Here is a 22,483-nt window from a genome sequence, read left to right as displayed (position 1 = left end):
GGAGAAGGAGGCCTTGAATCCATGCCGGAAGTCTGCTCTGATTGTAAGCATGCGTAGGAGCTGGGAGGTGATGTCATCTTCTGGCGTGAAGGTGCCGGCGGTATGCAGAAAGATGAGGTCACGGGGCGCCAGGAAGAGGAACAGGGAAGTGGCTGTAGTATCCGAGGAGTGAGGACCTGAGCGTGCAGTCCAGCGCTCTGCCTCCTTGGGAGGATGGAGCATGGGGACTGGCCAAGGGAATGGAGAAAAGACCGAGAGGGCGCCAGCTGCACCACGCAGGGCCAACAAAAGAACAAGAAGCAGATGAGCTGTAGGACATAGGTAAGACGGATCGGTAGGGGAGGATTGCTGGCTGCAGGCGTGCAGCTGAAGTGCCTTCCTGCCCTTCCACCACTGCAGGGACTATGAACAGTCGCAAAACTGACCCAACAAGGGTCGAGGGGTTCTTGGTTGCTGGGGCATCGGTGGTGGAGTCTGAGAAGGGTCTGGCATCTACAGAAGAATCAGAGGAGGACCAGCGGGTAGATACGCAGCGGCCGTTCTGAGGGTGACTCGAAGTTGGCCCGGTAAGCATTGTGGTCACTGTAATGCAGCGAGTGGTTGTGATATAGGTCGCGTGCGGCAGGTTGTGTCTGAGGAGTCGGCAGGGAGCGAGGTGTCACAGTTGTTTGGAATGATGTGTGAATTGATGGGCATGGCTAGGTCTTCCCCAGCTGCGGTGTGGCAAGGGGGTGGGCCGCACATGGCGAAAACGGCTGCGGTGGGGTGGCAAGTGATACTCAGGGCGGGGCCCCGCTTGAGGGGCCCCCCAGAGTTGGAGAGTGCGGTGAGTATTGACCCAGTGAGACTGGATGATCAGGCTCAGGGGGTAGTATATGTGTTTTCATGGGCCGTTGGGTGCGCATTTAAAAACGGAGGTGAAAGAGAAGATATGGAGGGATGAATATGTAGATTTTTTTCACTTTCGCCATTGGATAAGTTTAATTTGGACAGGGTGAAGTTGACGGAGAGTAAAAAAGAGGAAGAGGAAAGGTGGAGGTATTAGTTGATGCCCCGAACTTTTGCCAACTGGCTGTAGGCGTTCTCTATATTGGCTAGTGTGGTGGGGAAAAAGGCCCTGGAAAAGTCTTATTTTCTTTTTTGCTATCTGGATAGCATTGGAGAGGCATGTTGTGCGTATTGTGGAACTGGTTGGTTGCGGTACGACGAACAGTTTAGGCAAAGGAAGGCAGTTCGTCCAAGTTTGCAGTGGGATAACAAGGACATAAGTTTATGGATGCGTTTAATGTCAGCACCGAGAGTGTTGCCGTCTTCCTTTCTTGGGAACACCAGGGTACCAGATAGTTCAGGGGCACCACTGGCGGGAGCAAAGAAGGGTTTGTGTTGGTGCTTTAATGAGAAGAAATGTACTTTTACGTCCTGTAGGTTTAAGCACAAATGTTCCGGTTGCGGGGTACACCACAGCTTCAGTGTTTTAAGAGAGGAAAGGGAAAGCCTGGGGAAGCTGCGGGTAAGAGAGGACTCCAGTGAAGGTACAGCAGATGGAGCAGTATTTACCCTGATAGGGAGGCAGCATGTTTGTTGAAGGGAGGTTTTCGTTTTGGTTTCAAGATCCCTTCGGTTGTGAAGGAAGTATCGGTTTTGGTTCAGAATTTGAAGTCTGCTATGGAGCAACCGGAGTTAGTTGGTCAAAAATTGGGTAAAGAAGTGGAATTGGGCAGGATGGCCGGTCCGTTTCAGGAATTACCATTACCGCATTTAAAGATTTCTCCGTTGGGTTTGGTCCCAAAGAAGGAACCAAATAAGTAATCGGTTGATACACCATCTATTGTACTCAGAGGGGGAGTCGGTCAATGATGGCATTGATCCAGAGTTGGTCTTGGTGTCTTACGTGTCATTCAATAAAGCGGTGGAGTGGGTAAAGCGGTGTGGTCAGGGTGCACTGTTGGCCAAGATGTACATAGAGGCGGCTTTTCGATTGTTGCCGTTCATCCTGACAGTTTTCACCTGTTGGGCTGTTTTTGCGAAGGACATTATTACGTTGATTGTTGTTTGCCCATCGGTTGTTCTATCTCATATGCATATTTTGAGAAGTTTAGTTCCTTTTTGGAATGGGTGGTTCGCACGGAGGCAGGAGCAGATTGTATTATTCACTATTTTGATGATTTTTTGTGTATTGGACCAGCTGGAACTTCGGTGTGCGCAATATTATTGCAAACAATGGAACAAGTAGCAGAGAGGTTTGGGATTCCTTTGGCCGCAGAGAAGACTGTGGGTCCAACCACCACACTGTGCTTTCTGCGCATTGAGATAGATACGGTGTTGATGGAATGTCGTTTGCCAGTTGAGAAGCTGGAGGATTTGAAAATGGTCATACAGGAGGTGTTGAGAGCCAGCAAGATTCGTTTGTGCCAGTTGCAATCTTTACTGGGAAAATTGAATTTTGCATGCAGGATTTTACCCATGGGTAGAATATTTACCAGGATGTTGGCTGTAGCAACGGCGGGTGCGTCTCGTCCAAGGCATTTTATTTGGTTGAATGCAGGGCAGAAAGCGGATTTACACATGTGGGAGCTGTTTTGAGGCAGTTATAATGGAAGATCGGTGTGGATGGATGAGGCTGACAATGTTGACTTGGAGTTGGTTATGGATGCAGCAGGATCATTGGGATTTGGAGCCTATTTTCAAGGCAAATGTTTGGCCGGGAAGTGGCCGGACGAGTGGAGAGTTAATGGGCTGACAAAGAATTTAGTGGTCTTAGAGCCATTCCCTATTGTGGTAGCCGTGAAAGTGTGGGGGGAGCCTTTGCAAAACAAGGTGAGGTTTTTGTGTGATAACATGAGCGTGGAGTAGAGTATTAATCGCTGGTCAGCTCATTCTCCTCCTGTGGTGAACTTGATGCGTCACTTGGTACTTTGATGCTTGCATTTGAATGTATGGTAGAGGGCGACGCATGTCCCAGGAGTCAAAAATTCCATTGCTAATGCAATTTCTCGCTTTCAGTGGGGTCTATTTCGGAAGCTTGTCTGGCGTGGAAGACGTTACCAAGGCTTTTGTGATACGACAAGCTTTGAAGGGGTACAGGAAAGGAAGAGCGGTTCGGGATTGGAGGCATCCGATCTCATTTCATATGTTGGGTAGACTGTTAGCAGTGTTAAAAAATGTGTGTCGGTCAAAATATGAGACATTGTTGTTTCAGACGGCTTTTAGTTTAGCTTTCTTTGACGTGTTTCGAATAACCGAATTATTAAGTAAGAATTGTTTCCAATTCCATGATGTGGTATGTGAACCCGGAGTTATGCGTGGTATACTTCAGAGGTCGAAGACAGATATCTATAGCAAGGGTTGTATGGTGGAACTGTGGGTGGTGGAAAGATTAATGGAGTGTATATAGAACGTCTCAATTTTTGTTGGTAAGGGGCGATGCTGGGGGTTCTTTATTGATTCATCAGGATGGTTCAGCTTTGTCTAAATTCCAGTTTATACCCATATTCAAGAGGTGCTTACGTTCGATTGGCATGGATGATTCTAAATTCAGGTCCCATTCATTTCGTATAGGGGCAGCAACAGAAGCTGCCAGGTGGGGCCTTAGTGCAGCGGCGGTGTGCAAGATTGGGGGATGGGAGTTGTTATGTTTTGCGTCATATGTCCGTGCAGGAGTGCTGGATGTTTAACAGTGGCAAAGGGTTTTTTTTGCCTGTGGGGTTGCAAGTTACAATTTTGATTGTTTTCTTTTACAGATGGTCCGCTGTTGGTGTGGGTGCTAGGACACTTGTAGGTGGTGTAGGGAGATTTACGGGCTAACGTCAGACCATCCGGCTGGCAGCTTGGTTTAAGACAGGATGAAGTGATGGTCAGGTGGATTGGGATTAGTGGAATGCTCTGGTCCAAGTTGGGGGTCCGCACTTCCAGGGATTTGGTTCGGGACATTAAGTTTGACTGTTTGTGGCTCATGGCTGCTCACTCGGGGATGGTCATTGTTTGGTCCAATATTGTGGCTCGTTTGGCATGGAAATATGGTCGTTCAGTGGAACGCATAAATAGGGCCCAGATTAAGGTGAATCGGGAGGCATTACGTTTTTTGGCTAGGAATGGGGCGGTGGTAGTGTGGCATCGGGATCTGGAAGTGCCGTTCAGGCATTTACGTCGGGATAGGGTGCATTTGACACCTATCGGTAGATATCTGGGCACTGGGTTTGAGAGAGGGTTTATAGAAGGCTGTTAAAGTGTGGAACGACATTCATGCATAAGGTGTCATGCATGTCTGTCCTGGCGGGAACGGGTCTGCGGAGAGCCAGGTGATGGTAACACAGGGGGGAGTAGGGGGCCCGTTTGGTGGGGCGATTACCTACCCCTCCCCTCTTTTGCTTCATTTGGTGGTCAGAGTATAATTTAAATAAAAGGGGTCTCTACTGGGCTGAGGTCTCAGCGGAACAAGTTAATTTGTGGCGCCATTCAGTAGTATCCTCGAACCGATGTGGTGTGGTTGAGGGCATAAGCAGGAGGGTCCTCTAACCGGTGTAGTGCGGTTGAGGGCGCAACAAAGCTGGTGCACAGCTTAAATAATAGACCCATTCCTTATTTGTCAATGTTATATTGATATATTCATTTTTGTAATGTAAATATGTTAATAAACAGGGCTGCTGTGGCCTATTTATCCAAAGGGTTCAGAATGTGTCTGTGATTATTGTAGGTGTAGGGGTTACATAAGATGGATTTTGAAAGGGGTGGGCTGAGTCAAACATTCCTAGGCCATGTAAAACAAAAAAAGCTAAAAGGAGCTAAGACAAAGTCAAAGTTAAAAGTATTACAAATAGTGATGAGCGAATACACTCGTTACTCGAGATTTCTCAAGCATGCTCGGAGGTCCTCCGAGTATTTTTTAGTGCTCGGAGATTTAGTTTTCATCGCCTCAGCTGAATGATTTACATCTGTTAGCCAGCAAAAGTACATGTGGGGATTCCCTATCAACCAGGCAACCCCCACATGTACTTATGCTGGCTAACAGATGTAAATCATTCGGCTGCGGCAAGAAAAACTAAATCTCCGAGCACTAAAAAATACTCGGAGGACCCCCGAGCGTGCTTGAGAAATCTCGAGTAACGAGTATATTCGCTCATCACTAATTACAAACTCTCTTTTCAAAACCAGTTCACTGATAGATTCTAAGGTAACTCATTCTGTAATGTGCAGGAAAACATTGTTTGTAAAAAGTCAAAAAAGTACATTTTTAATGAAACTTAGTTGCAAAATAATTTTCAGCCCCAATCTGTCACCACCTTTGATGTATCTAACCTATGAACAGAGGAGGCAGCGTTATCTTCCAGGCAATGTCCGCCCCAAAGCCTCGAAGAGCTCAATTATATAACGAGATAAAATATTATTTTTCCACAAGAAAGCATCTGATATGAGGGATACAGGTATGACTATTTTCAGCATTCTATAATCTGTATGCCCATATTAATAGGTTAGATACATCAAATGTGGTGACAGATTCCCTTTAAATAAAATCTCCATAAGGTCATCCATATTCATTAAGGTATTGTGAAACTTAATTCTACTCAGCCCAATAGACTAATATTAAAAAGAAAAACCCAGCATAGAGATAAAGTGAACTTCAGCTTTCTGCCGCCAGTCCATATAGCTATCCCAGGAATCTGAGCCCGGCTCCAGAGGAACATTGTGTCATTCATTCTCCATTCACGTGGCTTCAATATAATCACAAAGAGAAATCTAGAATCAATGGTTTTGTTCTCTTTCCCACAGATATCAGGATATCACCTTCCATTCATAAAAATTAAAACTGCTCATAAGAACAAGGCCATTATCAATCTTTAATGTATGGGATCTGTGGGGGAGGATTGTATTATACAAAATGGATGGGAGAAAAAAAGATTAGCAGCTCTATACTTCAGGAAAATGCTTGGAGTACAAAGAGCTGAAAATCTGGGATCAGGATAAGGAGAAAAATGATTGCAACCCTCTAGATGTCCAATTACACTCAGTAATAATTAATGAATACTGCTTCTTTTACAGAAAACATTTCTGAATGAGAACCAAATACCAAAGCCCAAGTTATACAAAGTGGTACTCTGATGAGAAGAAGGATATTGTTAGCCCTATCATAGGAAAAACACAGATTGTTGGAAGAGATTTATGAAAACCAGAGCAAAAAATATAATATGGTGGCCAAGCAAATTGCTCTTGCGACTTCATTTGTTGCTTTTGGTAATTGCTCCACTTCCTATCTACATAGTCACCTAAAGGGATTGTCAGTAGAATCATCCTCTTAAGCCGTCTGTATGGGCATGCAGGTCATTGAAAATTGAATAAAATTATACTTTTATATTTGCAATCCAATGTCTTATTCAGGAGAAATCCATATTTTTGTTAATATGTAAATGAGCTGTTAAGATCTATGGTCTGGACACAGATCTCCCTCAGAATCTGCCTCCAGAGCTTGTTTTGAATGAAAGGTTGCATTATAGGTGAGATATGTGGATCAGGAGGGCAGGCTGTCAGTCACACACTGTTAAAGCCCCTTTCATTTACAGTAAGCTCTGGGGAGATCTCAGTCCAGCCCATAGAGTTTAACAGCTAATTTAAATATTAAAGGAATTGTCCAGGTTTGTGACAAGATGCTTTTAAATCCTCACAGTGCATGAACCACACTCTGTCAGGATTCTCCATTCTCGGAATTATCCGTATTTTCAGCCACATTACGACTAGACGTGCTCATCTTCGCTGAATTTACTTGTATGAATGCTGGGGGAATTCAAAAGTCTACAGTCACATAGAGTGAGTTCAGACTTTCATCACAAACCTGGACAATTCCTTTAAGAAAAATGTGGATTAGGCGGGGCCACATGAGCGCATAAAAATCTGTCCCATTCTCGTGCAGAAGTGGGTACATTTTTGTCACTTGTCATACGTGTGCTGTCAGTGTGCAATCTATTTTTTTACTCAGCAGCTATTAATCTTTTACAGGACCCTTCATAATTTCCTATCTTACAGAATTGCACTGTATCCAGAAAAATCGGATGCCATACTGTATAGTATCCGATTTTATTTCTCGCACCCATGCGATTTCGGTATTAAACCACAGAATGTTGTAATTTTTTTTCATGCCGAATACAGCGGAGAAAAAATATGCAGATCTGCACTGTCTCATTAAATAACATTGGTCAGAGTGAAATCCTTTTTTTATTGGATTGCACTCATCTGATTGATATGCTTTTATGAGCGAGCCCTTACTCTTTTGCAGATATCAATGTATCATTTCATACAAGTTTCTGTGACCTGCATGTCCATGTAGACAGTTAAGGGGGTTGATCCAACTGACATATTCCCTTTAGTAAATAATTAGATTACAGCCATCATTTATTTCTGTAGGACATTATGGGAACCATGCAACATTTCTACTTTTCTTAGTCTTAGCAAAGTGGGACAACGAAAAAAATTAACTGCAAAAGTAACCTGTCACGTGCTATCCTATCTGTGGGAATCATGTTATAATGCAGGAGAAGCTAATTAGACTAATATAGGGGTTTGTGAGAAAATATTCAATATATATTTTTTAAATTTAGATCCCTGCTCATTCTGGGTTTTCATTACATGATATACTAAATCTTCTACAAAACTACATATCAATGAGTTTCACAAATACATTTTTTGATGCTCACTATATGTCCCACTCTGCAGACTAAAAACCTAAATCTTGTAGAGACTCAGATTCAATACATGAAATAAAAAGACGAAAAAAAAAAAAGGATTCAAGTCAACCCCACCAGTACTACTTTACTTTGGCATTATAGTCATTATCCATGGTTCCTGCACCTTTTTGCTAAGAATTTGTTAAAATGGTGACTAATATTTATATATATTTTTTAAAGTGTCTTGCTGGTGACCTACATAATTTAAAGGAACACTATAGAAATGTACAATAAAGGCAGACCATGCAGCTACAGTAGGGCCCTTGCAGTAAGGATGCCTACATTGGATGGTCCTATCCTCTTTGCTATTGTGCAGCAAGAAATCTTGTATTCTTACCAAACAAGCTGGGGGTGAATTGTCCCAAGAAAAATTAAAATGGTTTGGGGATGTGGCGAGGACACGAGATTCTTCTATTCTAGATGGCAAGACTCATCAATATAATGAGGACCTACTTGGATCCTTTCTATAGAACTCCTCAACCTTCTTTATATGTCACTAATTAAGACACCACTTGGTCTAGGCTTATCTTAATACCATGTAACCATTACCAGCTTACCATCTACCATGCAACTCCAATTCCCAGTACTGACACATAAGTGCATGCAAACATATCTGTAAATCTGTATACCTTCGCCTTCCCTGTGCTTTGTAATATATGTACCAACGCACAGGCCACCTCCTCTTTGCTCTTCACGCTCAGCACTGGCTCCAGCACAGCACACAACATCCGGTAGTTGTTGGTCACATATTCTGCAAATTCCTTATACAGCTCCATGGGGAGGATGCTCATAGTTTGGTATCGGGACTTTAGGCGGATGGAGGGACAGCTGCTCTTTCCTTTGTAGGATGTGGGCTGGGAGACTGGGTACCACTGCTCCACAAAATGGCGTCCGCTGATGCTGGCGATGGGCACGTTCACCATGCCCACATAGTTGCTCTTCTCTTTGCGCCTTTTTTTATCTGTGTCCTTATACAGGTGGAGGCGTAGGTTCCGGACAGCCGGCAGGTTGTTAAACTCAAAATGCTCCCCCCAGAAAACGGTCTCACCCCGGGCTTTGCTGGTGGTACGGGCATACAAAATGTCATCCAGGCAGAGCTCGCAGTAATAGCGCTTCTTGGGGGGAAGGTCACGAGCTTCAATTATCCACAACTTGAGGACATTATCCACTCTTCGACTGTTATCCTACAAAGAGGACAGAACAAAAATCTGAGCAAAAAAATAAGATACACTGGCCAATCAAAAAGAGGTTGAGATAAGATCCAAGTAGGGATTTAACCCTCCCCCTCCTAAAAAAAACCCAACATACTCTACAAGAGCATTTGATGAGGGGTGTCCCACAGTCATGCATATATTACACTATTCAAATCTAAGCATCATACCAGTCTCAGTCCTCCTAACAAAAAAACGCATCTGTATATGGTTCAGTGTTGCCTTTGTTGAGTGTAACACAAGGGCTTAGAGTGAAGAAGCCCTCCATTGGGTAAACACTGAGAACTCACCACCAGAATAATCCATATAGGTTTACATTTATTTGTATTTCAGGTTTCGTGAACCATAATTGTCTTAATAAGTTGACAAAGTCTGCAAGAAACTTACATATATTTATATCAGCACTTGAGGGCTCCACAAAAGATGCTATATAACGTGAACAATACCACCAGGTCATGACATCAATGTGATAACCATATCATAACAGTACAGATCATAATACACAGAATCCAATACGAATATGTTGCAAATTAAAGTCTAATTCAGACATCAGTTTTTCATGTACAGGTTCCATCTGTGCCATTCATGGTTAGCACACATACCCATTATTGTTTATGTGGCTGTTCACATGTCGTTTTTTTTTTTTTTGTTTTTTTTTGGGGGGGGGGGTGTAAAATGGAGAGATCCACAAAAAAAATAAATCAAGGAAGACATGACCATTTTTTTATTCTAGTCATGGATCAAACTCCCCATTCAAATTTGTGAAAGGCTCAGACAGCACACTGATGGCATCTTACTGATATCGTTTTTTCATGTTTGTTTGATAGAAGCTTGAGAAACCTCCATTGTTTTTGTTTGCAGATGAGAAAAAACAATGAAACACTGATGGTAAAAACTGACACACTGACCAAATGCTGATGGAAATCTGTTAAAAAAATACAGCTCTTAAGGAGCACACTCTCCTGATCTTCTCCAATGTCAGAAGCATCACCTTCATGTTGCTCTAGAGTAAAGAACAAGACCTGCGGGAGGTAAGCATAGTGCATTGTGACCAGGGCTGGGGATCTGATAATTTTGGCATCTGGTTTGGTGTATAATAATTTAGGGGACTGGCTTGGAGTTTGAAACCATGTATAAGTCTGATCTATTTTCTAGTCTCTCCTAGGGCATGAGGTCTGACAATTTTGGGGACTGAGCAATTTAGGGGTGTTGTCTAAGGGATTATAGCGATCGGATATGGGTCAGGTTGAATTTAGGAACTTGTAAACATTTATGGATCTGGCCTGATGTCGGATAATTTGGGAATTTGATCTGAGTATTGATTTTGAGATTTTAATTTTAGGGTTTTAATTAATTTAGGGACCAGAAAGAATTTATTTATGGTCTGAATGAATTTTGTGATTTGGTCTGGAGTCTAAATACATTTAGGTGTCTTGTATGGGGTCTGAATTAAAGCACCAGATCAGCCTTTTTTTTATTGCAGCGCTGGAGTGATGCTATTAATCTATTTTCCTTGCCTCTAATCTTATACTTACCAGCCACTATCATCTTTTTTTTTTGTCGCTGCTCTGGACAGTCTCGAGCAATTTGTGACCTGTTGGATTGCTGCAGTGCTTGCTGGATCAATCTGGAAGTCACAACTCAATGCAATTCTATGAGAGTTAGAACGTGGCTCTCAGACTTACATTAACAGCTTGTGACCGTTACCACCGTCTTCTAGTTAGAAGTTGCAGTCACAAGATGGCGGCACGGGACCAGAGTAGCACCGGGAAGAGCTGAAGACAGAGCTGCTGGTATAATATAATACTAGGGTCAGGGAACTTAGATTAGTCATACCACTCCAGCACTGAAATAAAAAAAACAATGAAGTGGTGTTTTAATTTAGTGGCCTGATCAGTCTATAATGAGGGACTAAAACTAGTTGGGTATGTGTCCTAGTTGTATCTTTTTAATGGGTCTTGGCAACAAATTATATTTTTACCTTAACTTGGAGCAGGTACAGGTGAATCTCACAAATTTAGAATATAATCAAAAAGTTAATTTATTTCAGTTATTCAATACAAAAAGTGAAACTCATATTATATAGAGTCATTAAACACAGAGTGATCTATTTCAAGTGTTTATTTCTGTTAATGTTGATGATTATGGCTTACAGCCAATGAAAATAAATTAGAATACTTTATAACACCAGCTTGAAAAAATGATTTTAAAATCTGAAATGTTGGCCTACTGAAATGTATGTCAGTAAATGCACTCAATACTTGGTCAGGGCTCCTTTTGCATTCATTACTGCATCAATGCGGTGTGGCATGGAGGCGATCAGCCTGTGGCACTGCTGAGGGGTTATGGAAGCCCAGGTTGCTTTGATAGCAGCCTTCAGCTTGTCTGCATTGTTGGGTCTGGTGTCTCTCATCTTCCTCTTGACAATATCCATAGATTTTCTATGGGGTTAAGGTCAGGCGAGTTTGCTGCCAATCAAGCACAGTGATACTGTTGTTTGTAAACCAGGTATTGGTACTTTTGGCAGTGTGGACAGAGGCCAAGTCCTGCTGGAGAATGACATTTCCATCTCCAAAAAGCTTGTCGGCAGAGGGAAGCATGAAGTGCTCTAAAATTTCCAGGTAGACGGCTGCGCTGACTTTGGTCTTGATAAAACACAGTGGACCTACACCAGCAGATGACATGGCTTTGTAATGACTCTAATATACGAGTTTCACTTTTTGTATTGAAGAACTGAAATAAATTAACTTTTTGATGATATTCTACTTTTGTGAGATGCACCTGTATATAATTACATTTGAATGGAATGTGGGTGCCAAGCAAAAAGTCGGACATGTTGCATAGCCTTTTCTTTTTGTGCCCCTCCCCATCCTGGATGCTCTATGATGGTTACTGTTATGCAGATTTTCTATAGTCACTGGAGTGTTTCCGTATCATTGTGACATTGAGATGCACCAGTATATGTCAATCTTTCATAATCCTGAGTATTAAAATTCTATGATACTATTATCACGAATATCAGTGGTCTATAACCCAAGAGGCTAGAAAGTCTCTGTTCTATTTTTCAGGGGTTACATGAACATAGAGCCACATGTATTAGTGTTCTATAAATATAGGCCTTTTTTAAAGGAATCTGTGAGCGTAGAGTTTCATATGAAGTGCTTCACACATCAATGATCTCATTACCTCATACATGTAAGCATCAGGTACACTGGCATTGTACATCTTGCATACAGCTCCTGCCATACATTTACCAGAGCTGATCTTTGTATCTGCTGCATAATTAGTTATATACTGTTACTTAGCAACTCCACAGAGCTTTGTATTAATACCAGAGCTGATGTACTCAGCCACCATTTGTGAGAAGAAATAAGAGAATTCACTAAGTTGCTCATATGAAGATTTGTGGCATGTGAAAAATGAGAAAGTCATTTGCGCCTGACCCCATACTGTCATCTCAAAAGCCCCGACTCATAGAGTACCACAACCTGACTAATACAACATCTCTTTACAACCTGACCCAATGCAACATCGATACAACCTGACCCTATACAGCATCTCTATACAGCCTGATCCTATACATTAGGTATCTCAAAAATGTGGCCCATGAGACAGACATCTTTTGACCATGGGGCAGCAAAGCTACTGAGACATCGTCTTGACAGCGGAAAGCAATCTGAAGGAGGAATGCCCTGGCGCACCTTAGTGACTTCACTCTGGTGCATGGCGTCAGAATGCGCTGTGTTGGAGTTGAGGTATTCCTTTCCTGGACTGCTGGATCACTGGTGGTGGGTAGTGATGAGCGAATATACTCGTTACTCGAGATTTCCCGAGCACGCTCAGGGGTCCTCCGAGTATTTTTTAGTGCTCGGAGATTTAGTTTTTCTTGCCGCAGCTGAATGATTTACATCTGTTAGCCAGCATAAGTACATGTGGGGGTTGCCAGGTTGCTAGGGAATCCTCACATGTAATCAAGCTGGCCAACAGATGTAAATCATTCAGCTGCGGCAATAAAAACTAAATCTCCGAGCACTAAAAAATACTCGGAGGACCCCTGAGCGTGCTCGAGAAATCTCGAGTAACGAGTATATTTGCTCATCACTAGTGGTGGGTGAATATAAAGGTTTTTTTTACCCCTTCGTTATATATGATTCACATGTGTGGCAATGCAGGAATTGTCTTCCCACAAACCAACATAAATGTATGGCATAATGATGTTGCCAGCTCACAAGCACAGCTATCACTAACATGAAGCTGACACCCAGCCGCAATAGGCAATATTGATATTAGCATAATCAATTAGATAGCGCTGTCAATTTTGATATCAGTGTCTAGATGGTTATTTGTGGGGGGGTGCTCTCTCTTTAAGCCTATTGACACCCTGAGATCGCAATGACAGCCTGATGCCAAATAATGGCCATCAAATCAGTCAGCTATGATGGCTTGTAAGGCCCTGCCATAAGCAGGGTATAATAGGCGAAGTATCAGTGTAATTTTAACAGCTTGAATGTTCTTCTACAAAAGAATTGCAAGATATTGGATCAGCGATTATTCAGGTAAAAGTTAAAGACCATATAGAGACTTAACTTACAAAAAAGTAAACAAAACTGTAAAAAGTATAAACAAAATTTTAAAAAATCCATGTTTGGTATAGCCGTGTGCGGAATAACCCAAGCTATAACTCTGTACCATAACCCAAACAATGAACACCGTAAAACATGAAAAAAATGGCAAAAATATTTCATTATACTAAAACACAAAAAATGGAATTAAATATGATCAAAAAGTGATGTAGAAAAGAAAAGTATCACTAAAAATATTATCTTGTCCCACACGGAATGCAATCCGTTAACTGAATCTGACCCTATAAAGCATCTCTACAGCCTGATCCTATACAACCTGACCCAACATAGTATTTTTCTACAACCTGTATGTACAGGTCACATAAGATACACTGAGTCTCTGCTATACAGTATTTCAACAACTCGATCCAATATAGCATCTCTCTACAACCTCTCCCTACAATAAACTGCTTCCCTAGGAATTGAAACTCAGAAAGAACTTGGTGGTGCAACAAATCCACATACAATAGTTAAAAAAATGTATTTAAATTCATTAAAATATGCAAACATGTAAAAAGCAAAGTTACTCAAAACAATGCACCTATTTTTTCTATTCCATTCCTGCATATACATTAAATGAGTATACTTGAGACAACAGAAGGACTTGGGTATTCCAGTTAAAAGTAAACTGAGCAGCAGCATTCCATTTCAAGCAGCAGGTACAAAACCAAAAAAGATTTTAGGATGTATTATAAAATCCTGCGATCCCAACATATTGTTACCCCTTTATAAATCACTGATGACATCTAGAATATGGGATGCAGTTTTGGGCGCCACATTTTAAAAAGGATATTCAGAAATTGGAGTCAGTTGAAAGGCGGGCAACCAGATTATTACAAGGGATGGAAGGTCTCTCATATGGATTGGTTGGAAAAGTTGGGCTTGTTTAGTTTAGAAAAGATCTTACATGTATAAATGTGTGGTCAGTACAAAGGACTGGCACATGACTTATTCCTTCCAAAGGCCATACTAACGACCAGGGGCACTCATTACAGGTGAAAAAAAGGCAATCAACTTTCCAGGAAACTGTTCACGTAGTAATGCTCGGACCTGACACCCATAATGTGATGGTGCACCATCTTCAGTGTCAGGTCCGAGCATTCCTACATGAAGTTTCCTGGAAAGTGGATTGGTTATCGGCGGCCAGTTGAATGGCCACCAAGGTCTCCCTATCTGACCCCCTTAGACTTTTTGGGGTCATCTGAAGGCAATTGTCTATGCTGTGAAGATACGAGATGTGCAGCATTTGAAAAAGATACTGGAAGCCTGTGCTAGCATTTCTTCTGCGGTGTCAAGACTGGGAGAAGAGGGTTGCATTGACAATCCAATACAATGGGCAGCACTTTGAACACATTTTATAAGTGCTTATAAACTTGTAAATAATTCATGAAAGAATAAAGTTATGTCAAAACCAAGCACACCATTGTTTTTCTTGTGAAATTCTCAACAAGTTTGATGTGCCACATGACCTTCTTCCCATTGAAAAAAATAAAGTTGGATTCAAAATGTCCGACTTCAAAATGGCCGCCATGGTCACCACCCATCTTGAAGTTTTCTCCCTCCCATATACTAATGTGCCAACCATTCCAATTTTATTTAGGTGTATCCATATAACTGGCTCACCATGTAGATCACATAGGAAATACAATTGGATCACTACACTGAGACTGTTTAGACTTCACATATTATTGAAGATACGATATGATACACTTTATTGATCCCGTGGGAAATTATGGTATCACAGCAGCACAACTTAAATCATAAAAATCATAAAATGAATTACTTAATTAAGATTGCTGTATACATCAAATTATTGAGATAATGCAGTATACATCCACATAAGATACAATAAGATTAGTATATACAGTATATTACATAGAAAACGCCGAGACTGCAGTATATATCACAAAGGATACACTGGTTCTACTGTATACATCACCTAGGATACACTTAACTTCTGAAATATTCATCATATCTATGCTGACGACACCCAATTATACACCTCTTCTCCTGCTTTCACTCCAACCTTCTTAGAAACCAGTGATTGTCTTACCGCTGTCTCTAACATCATGTCCTCCCTCTATCTGAAACTGAACCTGTCAAAAACTGAACTCCTCTTGTTCTCTCCCTCTACTAACCTACCTTTGCCTGACATTGCCATCTCCGTGTGCGGTTCCACCATTACTCCCAAGCAACATGCCCGCTGCCTTGGGGTCATCCTTGATTCCGAGCTTTCATTCACCCCCCACATCCGATCACTGGCTCGCTCTTCTTATCTGCATCTCAAAAATATTTCTAGAATTCGCCCTTTTCTTACTTTCGACTCTGCAAAAACTCTTACGGTCTCACTTATTCATTCTCGTCTGGACTATTGTAACACTCTACTAATCGGCCTCCCTCTTACCAAACTCTCCCCGCTCCAATCTGTCCTGAATGCTGCTGCCAGGATCATATTCCTCACCAACCGTTACACCGATGCCTCTACCTTGTGCCAGTCATTACACTGGCTACCCATCCACTCCAGAATCCAGTACAAAACTACTACCCTCATCCACAAAGCACTCCATGGCTCAGCACCACCCTACATCTCCTCTCTGGTCTCAGTCTACCACCCTACCCGTGCCCTCTGCTCCGCTAATGACCTCAGGTTAGCATCCTCAATAATCAGAACCTCCCATTCCCGTCTCCAAGACTTTACACGTGCTGCGCCGATTCTTTGGAATGCACTACCTAGGTTAATACGATTAATCCCCACAGTTTTAAGCGCGCCCTAAAAACTCATTTGTTCAGATTGGCCTACCGCCTCAACGCATTAACCTAACTATCCCTGTGTGGCCTAATAAAAAAAAAAAAAAAAACAAAACAATCAGGTTCCTCGCATCATGTTCTCATACACTTTATGCAGTCAATAGCACTCTGTGTCTGTACTGCTACATACTTAGGCAGTTAACTGGTTCATGCAGCTTTACATGAACACCCGAGCCTTACACTATGGCTGGTCCAAATAACTAAAGCAATTGTTACCATCCACCTCTCGTGTCTCCCCTTTTCCTCATAGTTTGTAAGCTTGCGAGCAGGGCCCTCATTCCTCCTGGTATCGGTTTTGAACTGTGATTTCCGTTATGCTGTAATGTCTATTGTCTGTACAAGTCCCCTCTATAATTTGTAAAGCGCTGCGGAATATGTTGGCGCTATATAAATAAAATTATTATTATTATCATCATACACAAAGGACACACTGAGATTCTACTGTAAATATTACAAAGGATACATAAAGTCTGCTGCTTATACATCACATAGGATATACGGAGTCTCTTTTGAATACATCACATACAATACAATGAGACAGTGCTGTACGGATCATATAGGATACACTGAGACTCTGCGGTACAAATACAGTAAAATAGGATACACCAATTCTCTGCTGTATATAGACATTGATGTACACATCACACAGGATATACCGAGACTGTTGTAACCATCACATATAATACAGAGTTTCTGCTCTACATAAATCACAGAGTAAACATTGAGACTCCATTGCATACATCTCATAGGATGCACTGAGACTGCTGTATGTTGTATACATCACTTAAGATACAATGAGACTCTGCTGTATATACATCACATAGAATACAGTGAGATTGTACTGTTAACAGCACATAAGATATACCGGGACTTTGCTCTGTATATAACATAGGCTATATCAAGACTGCTCTGTATGTCAGATTCAATACATAATGAGACTGCTGTATACTGTACATCACATAGAATATATTGAGCCATCTTTCTACATCACATAGGATACACAGACTAACTTTGTATACATCACATAGGACATACTGAAACTTTGCCGTTATAATCCCTCAGGAGGACACAATGAGACTCTGCCGTATATATCACATATCATACATTGATACTCTTTTGTAAACATCACATAGGATACAGTGAGACTTTATACATCACAAATGACACATTAAGATTCTGCTGCATATAAATCACATGGGATATACTGAGATTGTGATCGATACATTACATAAAATACATTGAGACTTTGCTGCATACATCACATATGAGATAAAATAGGATTGATACACAGACTGCTGTTTAGACTTCACATGATATACTAAGATTGCTGTATACATACAATGAGATTAGTACATATATTACATAGGAAACACTGAGACTGCTGTATACATCACATAGAATACGCTGGTTCTGTTGTATACATGACATAGGATACACTAAAAATTCTGTAATATGCATCATATACATAGGATCCACTGAAATTCTACTGTAAACATCACAAAGGATGCACAAAGACTGCTGTATATACATCACATAGGATATACGGAGTCTCTGCTAAATGCATCACATAGGATACACGGTGTTGTATAGATCATATAGGATGCACTGAGACTCTCCTGTACAAATATAGTAACATCTAATACACCAATTCTCTGCTGTATTTAGCAAAGTCTATATACATTACACGGGATACACCGAGACTGCTGTTTACATGACATAAAACACAGTGGTTATGCTGTATATACATCACAGGAGACATTGAGACTCTGTTGCATACATCCCATAAGATGATGCATTATTTTACATATCACATAGGATAAACCAAGACTGCTTTTATACATCAGAAAGGTTACACTGAGATTCTGTTATACACATCACATAGAATACAGATATTCTGCTATATAAATCACATTGGATACACTGAGACCCTGATGCATGCATCACATAGGATGCAGAGACTCTGCTGGAGAAATCACATAGGATAAACTGAGACTTCCGTATATACATAATATAAGATATACTGAGACTTTGCTGTATATGTATCACAAAGGATACATTGAGAATCTGCAGTTATACAGCACATAGGATGCAGAGACTATGCTGTGTATACATCACATAGAATACACCAAGATGCTGTATACATCACATAGGATACACTGTGACTGTGATGTATACATCACATAGGATACAATGAGACATTGCTGTATTCATCATACAGAATACACTGAGACTGCTGTGCATATCACATAGGATGTATTTAGACTCTGCCATACACTTTATATAGGATACACTGAGACTGCTGCATGCATTCAATAGGATACAGTGAGACTCTGCTATATACACTGCTCAAAAAAATAAAGGGAACACTTATACAACAGAATATAACTAAAAGTAAAACAAAGTTCTGTGAAATCAAACTGTCCATTTAAGAAGCAGCACTGGTTGACAATCAATTTCACATGCTGTTGTGCAAATGGAATAGACAACAGATGGAAATTATTGGCAATTATCAAGACACACTCAATAAAGGAGTGGTTCTGCAGGTTGGGACCACAGACCACATCTCAGTACCAATGCTTTCTGGCTGATGTTTTGGTCACTTGAACTTTGGTTGTGCTTTCACACTCGTGGTAGCATGAGATGGACTCTACAACCCACACAAGTGGCTCAGGTAACGCAGCTCATCCACGATGGCACATCAATGCGAGCTGTGGCAAGAAGGTTTTTCTGTGTCTGTCAGCGTAGTGTCCAGAGGCTGGAGGTGCTACCAGGAGACAGGCCAGTACACCAGGAGATGTAGAGAGGGCCGTAGGAGGGCAACAACCCAGCAACAGGACCGCTACCTCAGCATTTGTGCAACGAGGAGCAGGAGGAGCACTGCCAGAGCCCTGCAAAATGACCTCCAGCAGGCCACAAATGTGCATGTGTCTGCACAAACGGTTAGAAACCGACTCCATGAGGATGGTCTGAGTGCCCGACGTCCACAGATGGGGGTTTTGCTCACAGCCCAACACTGTGCAGGATGCTTGGCATTTGCCACAGAAAACCAGGATTGGCAAATTCGCCACTGGCACCCTGTGCTCTTCACAGATGAAAGCAGGTTCACACTGAGCACATGTGACAGACGTGACAGAGTCTGGAGACGCCGTGGAGAGCGATCTGCTGCCTGCAACATCCTTAGCATGAACGGTTTGGCAGTGGGTCAGTAACGGTGTGGGGTGGCATTTCTTTGGAGGGCCGAACAGCCCTCCATGTGCTCACCAGAGGTAGCCTGACTACCATTAGGTACCGAGATGAGATCCTCAGACCCCTTGTGAGACCATATGCTGGAGCGGTTGGCCCTGGGTTCCTCCTAATGCAGGACAATGCCAAACCTCATGTGGCTGGAGTGTGTCAGCAGTTCCTGCAAGATGAAGGCATTGAAGCTATGGACTGGCCCATCTGTTCCACAGACCTGAATTCGATTGAGCACATCTGGAACATCATGTCTCGCACCATCCATCAACATCACGTTGCACCACAGACTGTCCAGGAGTTGGCGGATGCTTTAGTCCAGGTCTGGGAGATCCCTCAGGAGACCATCCGCCGCCTCATCAGGAGCATGTCCAGGCATTGTAGGTAGATCATAAAGGCACGTGGGGGCGACACACACTACTGGGCATCATTTCCTTGTCTTGAGGCATTTCCACTGAAGTTGGATCAGCCTGTAACTTCATTTTCCACTTTGATTTTGAGCATCATTCCAACTCCAGACCTCCGTGGGATATTAGTTGTGATTTACGCTCATCATGTTTAGGTTTTATTGTTCTCAACACATACCACTATGTAATGAATAAAAATTTACAACTGGAATATTTCATTCAGTAATATCTGAGATGTGGGATTTTAGTGTTCCCTTTATTTTTTGAGCAGTGTACATCACGTTACATTGTTACCGTTGTATACATCACAAAGGATACACTGATATGCTGTACAGGTCACATAAGAAACACTGAATCTCTGCTATACACTTTACAAAGAATACACAGACTCTGCAGCACACATACCATAAGATACACTGAGACTCTTACTGTATATACATTATATAAGATTGGGGGAGTGCATAGAAATCATGGGTCCCCATAGCAGAAGTTCTATTTGGTTAACCCACCCCCAACAACAATAAATAATATAAATATTCGTCAGGGTCACAAAAGAGCATATCTCACAACTTTGCAGCCTTTTCAAAGTAATTTTCATCCTACTGAAAACATAGATTCCCTGTTCATTCCACCCATAAAGTATGATGTCAACAAAAGTGCCCAACACAGCATGATACATAGCCCTCAATGAAATATAGAGGCTCCCACATAGCCTTCCAAATATTATAATGGCCCCCACATAGCCCTCCAAATATTATAATGCCCCCCAACAGCCCTTCAAATATTATAATAACCCCCACATAGCCCTCCCTATGGTATAATGGGCCCCATAGTCCCCCACATTGTATGCTGCACCCCACAATCCTCCATATAATGTACTGCATCCGTTTTCCAAACAGTATAATGTACTTTCCATAGTCCTCCATACAGTACAATGCACCACATACTGTAGTCCTCCATATAGTATAATGCACTCCCCATAGTCTTCCATATAGTATACTGCACTCCCTATAGTCCTCCATATAGTATAATATACTCCGTGTAGTACTCCATACAGTATAGTGCACTTCCCATAGTCCTCCATACAGTATAATAAATTCCCCATAGTCCTCCATACAGTATAATGAACTCCCCATACTCCTCCATACAGTATAATGAACTCCCCATAGTCCTTCATACAGTATAATGAACTCCCCATTTCTCCTCCATACAGTATAACGAACTCCCCATAGTCCTTCATACAGTATAATGAACTCTCCATAGTCCTCCATACAGTATAATGCACTCACAATTGTCCTCCATAGTCCATACAGTATAATGAACTCCCCATAGTCCTCCATACAGTGTAATGCACTTCTCATAGTCCTCCATACAGTATAATGTACTCCACAGAATCATCCATACAGTATAATGCACTCCCTATACTCCTCCATACAGTATAATACTCACAATAGTCCTCCATAGTCCATACAGTATAATTCACTCCCCATAGTCCTCCATACAGTATAATGCACTCCCCATAGTCCTCCAGATAGTATAATGTACTTCCCACAGTCCTCCATATAGTATAATACACTCTCATAGTGCTCCATTCAGAATAATGCACTCCTCGTAGTCCTCCACAGTCCATACAGTATACTGCACTCTCCGTAGTCCTCCATACAGAAAAATGCACTCCTCATAGTCCTCCATAGTCCATATAGTAAAATGCACTTCCCATAGTTGTACATATAGCATAATGAACTTCCCAGTTCTTCGTATAGTACAATGCACTCTCCGTAGTCCTCCATACAGAATAATGCACTCCTCAGTCCTCCACAGTATAATGCACTACTCAGTCCTCCATATAGTGTAATACACCTCCCATAGTTCTCCACATAGTATAGTTTACTCACCATAGTCCTCCATACAGAATGCACCCCGTAGTCCTCTATATAGTATAAGGCAATTCCCATAGTCCTCCATATAGTACAATACACCACATAGTCCTCCATATAGTATAATGCACTCCCCATAGTCCTCTATATAGCATAATGCACTCCCCATAGTCCTCCATATAGTAGAATGAACTCACCATAGTAATCCAAACAGTATAATAAACTCCCCATAGTCCTTCATACAGTATAATAAACTCACCATAGTCCTCCATACAGTAAAATGTACACCCCATAGTCTATACAATATAATGAACACCCCATAATCCTCCATATAGTATAATGTACTTCCCACAGTCCTCCATACAGTATAATGTACTCCCAATAGTCTTCCCTAGTTCATAATGCACTCCCCATAGTTCTAAATACAGTATAATGCACTATCCATAGTCCTCCATACAGTAAAATGCACATCCCATAGTCTATACAATATAATGAACACCCCATAATCCTCCATATAGTATAATGTACTTCCCATAGTCCTCCATACAGTATAATGTACTCCCAATAGTCTTCCCTAGTCCATAATGCACTCCCCATAGTCCTAAACACAGT

General features: G+C 41.7%; 1 protein-coding gene across 34 annotated transcripts in view; it reads right to left on the bottom strand.

The window, feature by feature from the left end:
* Positions 1–22,483, bottom strand: part of SYNGAP1 (synaptic Ras GTPase activating protein 1) — a 291,027-nt gene that overhangs the window by 49,826 nt on the left and 218,718 nt on the right. For 33 of the 34 annotated variants that reach the window (XR_013221407.1, XR_013221406.1, XM_077286257.1 and 30 more), the window contains one exon: positions 8,342–8,896. The exons of the other annotated variant lie outside the window; for it this stretch is intronic. Coding sequence is in view for 31 of the 33 variants with exons in the window: in XM_077286257.1 (XP_077142372.1) it covers positions 8,342–8,896 (555 nt within the window). In the remaining 2 variants the exon portion in view is untranslated. The remainder of the gene's footprint in view (positions 1–8,341; positions 8,897–22,483) is intronic. 34 annotated transcript variants of the gene reach the window in all.

Source organism: Ranitomeya variabilis, chromosome 2 (assembly GCF_051348905.1).
Source record: "Ranitomeya variabilis isolate aRanVar5 chromosome 2, aRanVar5.hap1, whole genome shotgun sequence".
Classification (NCBI taxonomy): Eukaryota; Metazoa; Chordata; class Amphibia; order Anura; family Dendrobatidae; genus Ranitomeya; species Ranitomeya variabilis.
This window is presented reverse-complemented; position numbering and strand designations above follow the sequence as displayed.